Raw genomic sequence first — 8,883 nt, forward strand, 5'->3', positions numbered from 1 at the left:
GCTTTCCCATACTTACAAATTACCTATACACTGCATTGCTGGCATATTTCCTTGAAGTTTACAGATCATCACCAAAAATATGACCAAGCAGGTATCTTCCATCTTTTACATATGAGGCAGTGAGAAGCAAAGGGATGTAAGTGGCAAAATTAAAAATTTGGAGATAACCAGTACAAATGGTTGGTGAACCTCTCCTCAATCTTGGGGCAAGAGATGGCACTAGTAGACCCGGTAGTTGCTTCTATACAGTATGATTTAGAAAAGAAAATCAATGAAAGCCTACCTAGGATATCTTTAAACGCGTTTTATTCAAAACTTGAAAATGTCCACTTACATCCCTTTACTTCTCACTGCCTCGTATGACACCAGCTATTCGTTCTGTGATGGTGGATGAACCTTTTGCTTCAGATAATAGCACTTTAACGATACATGATTTCTTTCCTTCTGAAACCAGGTTCATCGAATACTGATGGAGGATCAGCGCATAACTCGTATCAGAAGTTTTTAGCAATTTGTTATTCCATCTTTACTGTTCATACCATTCGGTGTAAAAGATGGTTTCGGCTTACACATCTTTACAGATAGTAACTACTCTCGTAACAGAAGCTAAAGACATAACTGCTTACCTCCTTTACAAAGAAATGCCACAAAATTGTTTGTCTTCAATATGCTTTGATGTTACTACCCGAAAGTTAAAGGTCTCATCGCAACTTACCTTATCATCAGCGAGCAATACCACTACTAACTTGAGAGGGAAGAAACATCTAGGGGCTTTAGAAACGGATTGTGATTTCCAAACTGGGAGACAAAAGGTGTAAATATTTAGCATTCTATTGTTTTATTGCTCATTGCTCTCATCAAGACTTGTTCTGTCGTTGAATCACTACAGATTCTAGACCACCTGAATTCGTCACTGCGTTAGATCGTTGAATAGCTGATGTTTGATTGTGATCAAATTTTTTTTATCGCATAATGTACTCAAAAGTTTCAGATAGTGTTGCAAGTATATGTCCGCATATTTAGCATAATTCACATAACCAGTTGCGTAAAAGAGAGGTAGCTTGGTGTTTGTAAAAGAGAACCCCCACCGACTTAGAGGGTGCAGAATTGCAGCATTGCCCGTCTCACAATTGGCAATTTCGGTTTGTCCCCCCTTACGGTGATGGCAAAAGATTGTAGAAAAGTTGAAGTAAGTTAATCAAGAAGAAGTAGGGAAACTTTGGTCAATTTGGACTATTTTTATGCTGCACAGGAATTTTGTTTCCCAGCGCTCTAAACCAGTTTAATAACTCCAGTCACAAATAATTTGGTTACTGAGCTCTCTTAGATCTTTTAGAATTATCATTCTGACATTGCCGTATCATTGTGTGGCATTTTGTACTTCGGAAAAGTTTAAATCAAGGAAATTTTTTCGTGAACTTCACTGCAATAGTTGATTTTAGAATGTAAATTCAGGGTCCCCCCCCCCCCCCGCCAAAAAAAAAAGATTGAGCACCCCTTAAGTGTGACGGAGTACCCATCCAGAGTAAAAGCCCTCAAAAAAGAAAGAAATACCTCTTGAAAAAACTGTCTTAAAAATTCCAATGACGCAAAGCTGCTCCATGGACCCCCCCCCCTATTCCACCCCCCGCCTGTGCACCGCTGTTAAGTAGAATTTTTTTCTGTGAGAGTTTATTATTTTGCTATTATAGAGTGGTTTCTGCGAGGCTTCAGAATTTTTTTAAAGTAATAGAAATTATTTTTATTTAAATAGAGGATTATTTCGTCCCCCCCCCCTTCCCCCCCCCCCCAAACACGACGCGCAAATTGCTGGGACTTTTTACCCTTTCTTGCTGGAAGGGTAAGAAGTAATTTGCAACAGGTTTCACCTTTTTTATTGGATGTTTGGGTTTGGCCATTTTTTGCCCTAATTTTACTGTACTAATAGTTTTCATTGCAACGGAGAGCACCCTGGCGCCCTCTGCTTTTTCTCCATTTAAAGTCTAGTTTTTCGCCATTGAAACAGCGGCTGGTCTTCACACTTTCTCTTCAAGGCATTATGGCTCAGCGATAAGGAATAAATACGCCGTAAAAAAGTAATTTCTTTCGACAGGCTTTGATTTTCGCGAGCTTTCAGCTCGCTACATTACCGATAACTTCATTTTTGTGAAAATCGTGGTTCTCGAAAATATGTGGGTGATACTCCAAAAACCTGACATTTTCCAATTACATTTTTTTTAAAAATAAAAATGCTGAAAAAAAATTGTACTTATTCTTTGTTAGGAACTTATTAAGAGAAAAATAGAGGGAACTCACTTTAACTATGTTACACCCTCAAAAGAGGGGGTCAAACTTTCATATAGCAAGAGACTGACAAGCAGCACCAGGATAGTTACAAAATGAATTTCTTCATGGGATGTAACTACAGTAATAAAGAAATAACTGAAGCCTAAATCAAAAAGTATGGTTATTAAACGGCAAACCAAAATTTATGTAAAACCTCCCTTAACGGACACCTCCAATTTCTTCGAGTACAAGTCCCACATAAGTTTTTCCATATTATTCACTTTGAATAGCTTACATTTCGAATAACGGACATTCATTTCAACGAAAAAAAAATCAATTGCTAGATTAAAACTTTAAGTTAGCCATACACAGTATGAAAAAATTTACAAAAAGAAAAGTTACCTTCTCATTACCTGCGATTTGTTTTATGGTTCAGGAAGTACAAACATAAAACAAAAAGGGAATCTGCAATATTAATAACATGTATTTTAATTTAAAGCAACTACGAAATTTATAGCAACTTCACTAACCTATTCGAGCAACAGTTAGATGAATAAAAGTGAGGGAGATTTTTTTTAGGACAGGAGTATGACATTTTCCATACAATTTGCCTGTTGCGTAATCCCAGGATTATAATTAAGGTAACTAATGTTATTTTTGGATTTTAACCTCTTAATTCAACTACACACTATATGAGTAGAATAATTTTTTTTCTTCTTTTATTTAACATAGAAATTTTGTTCAGGAGAATGACAGCAAAAATGTTGCATACCCATTACATTCCTTCAAAGTTTTAGTAAGAACAGCACACAAATCATATGAACTTAATACTCAAGGAATCTAACAAAATGGCGATAATAAACAGTGTTGTAGCACAGCAAATCAAAAATTCCTTTTTTTAATCTATAATAATTGAACTCATTCCTAGGACAGGAGAATGACATGAAACCTGGGGATAAAGTTTAAATGTTGTACCTTGATGATTTAAATAATTTAATCAAAAAATGCTATTTTACACCTTTAAGTGTGCTTAATTTTGTACTACGAATTGAATTTGTGGAATATTGATATAAAATTTTTAAATAATTTAAATCCATTCGAAAAACGGATGGGGACACGCCAAAAGTGTTACTTTCTGGTTATTTAAAAAATTTTGTAGAAGAAACTAAATGAGTTATTGTTTTAATAAGAGTAGAATAACATCAGATAAGTTATTTCTAACTATTAAAAAAATGAAAACATTTACTGAGCTAAACAGTTTTTGTGTTAGGCTACTGGGACATAATATTGTTAGGATTTTGGAGAATTACCCATGTGCTCTTACAGTAGTATAGCGTTGCCTAAAAGAGAAATAACGCGGAATTGTCATATGGGGGGGGGGGGGTAAAGCAGATGACGATATTTAATACTAGGGCACGAGAAAATAGTTTTTTTAGTAATTTAATTCTCAAACTGTTTTCAATTATCGTCTGCAGTAGCTATAGGAGTCTTTTAAAAATAAGAGTGGGGAAATGGCCATTTTGCGGTTTTAAATGCCATTTTTTAAAAACTGGAGGCCTGATAGTTGACACTTTCAATTTTTCTGAACTTTCAGGATATATGTTAGTGTTATTGGTGATAAAAAACAAAGCTTCTTTCCTCTCAAATCTGACTTACTGGTTCTAAAGTATAGGTCAAAGTTTAAGGTCGTGAATTCCTTGGTGTTAAGTAGGGGAATGTTGGGCAAAGTGAAATGGTGAAATATTTGCTCTGCTTTTAGCGCTACCTTCCTAACAATATTTTAAATATGTAGTAACACATGTAGTCTGTTCCAGTCAAGAAAAAATTAACTCTGAAAATCAAAGAATATGATAATACAAGTAATTTTCAAAAATTGATACTTATATTGTAATATTTTGTTGCAAGTCAAAAATTATTTTTGTTATTATTAAGTGATAAAATTTTGAAATTAACATTTTAAATATTAATTGAGACCTACTAATATTCGGTGCAGTATTTATTTGTTTAATGTTAACCTTATTTGTATTTCAAATGCTTTGTACAGTTAGTCAAGTGCATGAGAGGCAAAGTGGATGGGACAAAGTGTATTAATTCATTTCATTTACTTATTCAATCATTTATAAATCACTTACATATTCATTAATTAGTAGTTTCTCATTTGCATTCTTTCATTTAAAAATTCTCTTATTTATTCATTTATTCACTTATTCATTCACTATTTCATTCATTCTTTTATTTTTTCTCATATGTTAACTTATTTATCTATTTAATTATTCGTTTATTGTTTCCTTTTATTTTTATTTATTCATTCATTCTTTCATTTACTTTTTTTTATGTGATCGAAAATATCTTTAACAATCAAATAAAAAGGAATTCATTGGGAAATATTTTATTTTTCACTTTTTTCAAAACAAATTTCCAATTTCTTCATCTTGAAAAAAGTAATCTTAACTACGTCACTTTGCCCCGCACTCCCCTATATGATCATTTTGCTTCAAAAGAAATGAGTGACTCATGACAATTTTTTTTAATATAGACACCACTTGATACTTGGTACAAACTAGAATAAATAATTTTGTGGGTCACTCATGGTTCTTGAGAGCAAAGGAGAATTGTTACATTTTGAACTTTTTTTTCCCTTCTTTCTATCTGAATATCAGCTATAACCATGAGTGATCCTCGTAATTAACTATAGGATTAATTGCATATCATGGTATAGTACTGAAAAAAAAACATAAAACAGCACGGGTACTCCTTCTTTCTCTGGCAGTTAAACGGTCTCAAATTTAATAAGTCAATAGTGAAAAAATACGAAATCTATCTATTGATATGGTCTTATATATCCTTCCAATCATATTTAGGGAAATCACAAACATAAACAAAAAACAATTCGGGCACAAAAGCATTGACATTAATGCGACCGATATTTACACATACGTTATGTACTCTCGGATTTCATTATTAGATAATTAATTTGTTCTCGATAGTATTTCACAGATAAAATGTCGTTTAAATGTTCGCCAACTGAAAATAAATATTTTACACTATATGAAAGCTATGTATATAGCACATATTCAAAATATGTATATGTTATTTATAGTTTTCACTCTGTGATTTCAGGTTGCTACAGAGAAACTTGACTTCAAAGAGAAAGCTAAACCAAAAGTAGGTTCTCTCGATAACGCCAAGCACAAGGCAGGCGGAGGAAATGTCAGTATTAAGTCTGAAAAGCTAAATTTCAAGGACAAGGCATCTGCCAAAATACATTCTCGGTCCGAGTCAGGCTCAGAAACACAGGTTTGATATTTTTATTAGTTATTATATAATTATTAACAATTAGCTCAGAAAAATGTAAGAAACTGCTTCAACTATGGGAAAACATTTCATAAAGTGATGAAACATAGACAAAGTTCTTATTTCGACAGTCATGCAGTTACAATTAAGCAAAATTCACCATTTTAGCAGGTACTGAAGGAATGATTATATTTTTCTACTTGGGTTAAGATTATCCATATACATTGATTTTATTTTAAACCAGAATTACATGTGTACGTTTACTCGGTTTTGAATGTTAAGCTGAAGTAACATTAGTGAACATTTTTTTGTGCAAAAACCGTTTCATCAAGTACTGGGAAAGTGACTTTATAATTCTTCTGATTTGGTTATAATTATCTACATTAATTGATTTTGTTTTACGGGGAACAACTGTTTACTGAATCATATTCTATAATGAACTTTAGTCCAAAAAATTTCTCACTTTTTTTTTTTTTTTGACTAATTGAGCAATCACTTGCTTTCATTTGACTGACGTCCTTTTATTTTTCCCCTACCTTCCTCTGCAGCACCAGCGTCGACCGGCCCCTTCCGATGCTGCTCCTCTAGCGAGCACAACCTCCTGGTTGCGTCCATATTCTACACACACGAGTACATACACACACGCGCGCGATTACGAAGAACATAATTTGAATTCGAGATGCCGAAAATTCAAATTCTCTTTATTTTTCCCCCCTTAGCCTGGCAAAGAGATTTATTGAAATCTTGAAACTGCTGCTTTCAATTTGAAAATTTGTTTTCCCATTTCTAACTGCAGTTTAAAACTTGGAAGTCGAGTATTCGAATTACGAATTTAAGAATAAAAAAAAATGCAAGAAAAAAAAATGTACAAACAAGTCAATTTTGCCAGCATAAAAGCAATATTTTTCATATTGTAAATTAATGATACCTGCAACTTCCAGCGATAAGGTTAGGGATGCAATTAGAGTAAACACCCTTTTGTTCCAGGCACTAGCTTTTAAAAGTGAGAAATTAAGTTAATCTCTTGTTGCCGCTATACACTTTGCGTTTTGTATATAGTCTACTTTTTACACTTCTTTATAATTTTCTGGGAATGAATGAGAAACATGCTTCATAGTCACTAAAAGACGAATAAGCGTATATCACTTTTAAGCATTTTGCATAAACCCGATTTAAAGATTTTCAGTTTACTGTATCGCTTGAGAACCGCCACCAGTGTAAGGGACTAACTTTTTTACTCTTTATTGTTGAGATACGCCCATTGGTCATATTATAAAATCGACTTTGGACATTTCTGTTGTGGTCATAGCTCATTTTTCGATTTTTTTCAGATTGCCCTTTCGTCTTTTTCGCGACGATTTGCTTGTCATGTCAATATATGCATTACTAGCTTCCAAGGACAAGTTAGCTTGCTCATTGGCTCATTTAGTGCCTGAAGAAGCAATGATATGGCTCGATTCTCCTCATAACCCTGAACGCCATGTCTCTATTTCAGTTGAATCTTCTGTGTTAGTACTTGTCTTGTACTACTTGCATAACTGTATTAATTGGACTCTATGTGAAGAAAGTCAGGCACTTACCTCCTCAAAATTCCAAGGAGAAGCAATCTGAGCAATCTTAGATTTCTCAGCTCGTCTGTTTCCACATGGGATAGTTAAAGTGTCAAGTGGTGTAATTTAATGCACTTTATTGCAGACAAAGAAAAAAAATAATAAGATATTAACCTGTAACAATTGAATGAAAGCAATTTACTAATCAAGAGTAATATTCATTTTTATCCTATTTTTAGAGCCCCGTTCAACCATCTTCCCCTGCACCACCGGAAAGTATGCCGCCATTATGTGAGGATGACAGTCCTTGTAGCCAGGAAGATCAAAAGCAAACTAACGTAACGTGCAATGGAGGCACTGGTGACAAAGGTGCCGCCATTTCCCATGAAGCTTCCCCTGCAATTTCTCCAGATAAAGTGGAAACTGAAGGAAAAAGAGACGAATCTAATTTACAAGGAAATGAAACTGTAAATGGAACTGGTACACAACCTGATTGTTGATACAATGTAACATTATATCCGTGCGATAAGTAATTGCTGAACTTTATGCATTTTTGATTTCATTTTTAACCGTACTATTTGTGTATGAACTTGTCGTGGCTATTAACTATGCAAGCATTGTGATGCCAGTATAACACAGTCTGTATACAGCAATCATATTTCGATTTCTCAGCTTTAAATTTTCATCGTTGAAGCTCTTTTACTGTTTAGCCACTTCAAACTGATATGGAAAACTTTAACGTAACACACAAACAATTATTATAAATGCATTTAAAATCTTTGTTGTAACTTCTCAAACTGTTACTGAAATAACCCATACACCCGCTTTTACAATGTAGTTAGAACTAATGAAAATGTAATTTCTAATGTAGAAAAATCAGTTACTGTTCATTGCAGTTTTTCTAGTAGAAAAGTGTAATCAGCAAGAATTGATTTTTCCTAACAGTCACTTGTATATTTTAAGAACATTTCGAATCTGAGAGCAAATTGATACAAATAAAGAGAAAATGCTCTCATTTGACAAAGATTTTATTTATTTATTTCATTTTTTTTTTTTTTTTTGCGATGAATTTCTTTCACTTTCTGTAAATTTTGTTATGAATAAATATCAAAATTGAATTTACCTTGCGTAGAAAATATTTTCTAAGCTCTTGAAATACATTACATTGCACATGAATTACTTTTAAGTTAACTTATGTATAGGGAACTTAATCTTTATGCGGCTACGAATGAATAAAACAATTCTTTATATTTATGTCAATGCTATTTCGAAAATAGCAGTTCAAGTTGTGGCAAAGTTAACTGGGCAACATTGTAAAGGTTGCAAATAACCGAAACACACTATTATGTACGCTTCAAAGTTAACCTTGCCACAGCTATGGTTTAGCTTAGTTTGAATAATGAAATAAATTTTAAAGTATTCAGTAGAATAACAATGGTAAAGTGTAAAACAATATTAGAAGGAAAGGGCTACAACCGAAAGACTTATTTTTTAGACATGTTACTTTCTACCAGTCAATTTCAATGATGTTGAAGCAGAATACATCAATTTACAATTTAAAGAATTGATGAGTTTCTAAAGCAATTACAAGCAGGGCCGGATTTGGAAGTGTGGAGGCCCCTAATCAAGGTTCAAAAAGATTATCATATTTTCGAAAATATCCGATACTTTGATACATATCCGATATTTTTGATTTTTTTGACCCTTGAAAGTTAGGATATTTTGTAAAAATTTCATTGTGGGGGCCCCTTTATTGTGGAGGTCCAGGGGCAGT

The 8,883-nt window shown here is 33.4% G+C and overlaps 1 protein-coding gene across 1 annotated transcript in view; it reads left to right on the top strand.

Annotated features, from left to right (window-relative positions):
* Nucleotides 1-8,179, top strand: part of LOC129231314 (microtubule-associated protein 2-like) — a 59,947-nt gene extending 51,768 nt beyond the window's left edge. The window contains exons 6-7 of the mRNA XM_054865604.1: nucleotides 5,386-5,562; nucleotides 7,349-8,179. Of these exons, the coding sequence (XP_054721579.1) occupies nucleotides 5,386-5,562; nucleotides 7,349-7,609 (438 nt within the window). The 3' untranslated portion in view covers nucleotides 7,610-8,179. The remainder of the gene's footprint in view (nucleotides 1-5,385; nucleotides 5,563-7,348) is intronic.
* The last annotated feature ends 704 nt before the right edge of the window (nucleotides 8,180-8,883 follow it).

This window comes from Uloborus diversus, chromosome 10, assembly GCF_026930045.1.
Source record: "Uloborus diversus isolate 005 chromosome 10, Udiv.v.3.1, whole genome shotgun sequence".
Classification (NCBI taxonomy): Eukaryota; Metazoa; Arthropoda; class Arachnida; order Araneae; family Uloboridae; genus Uloborus; species Uloborus diversus.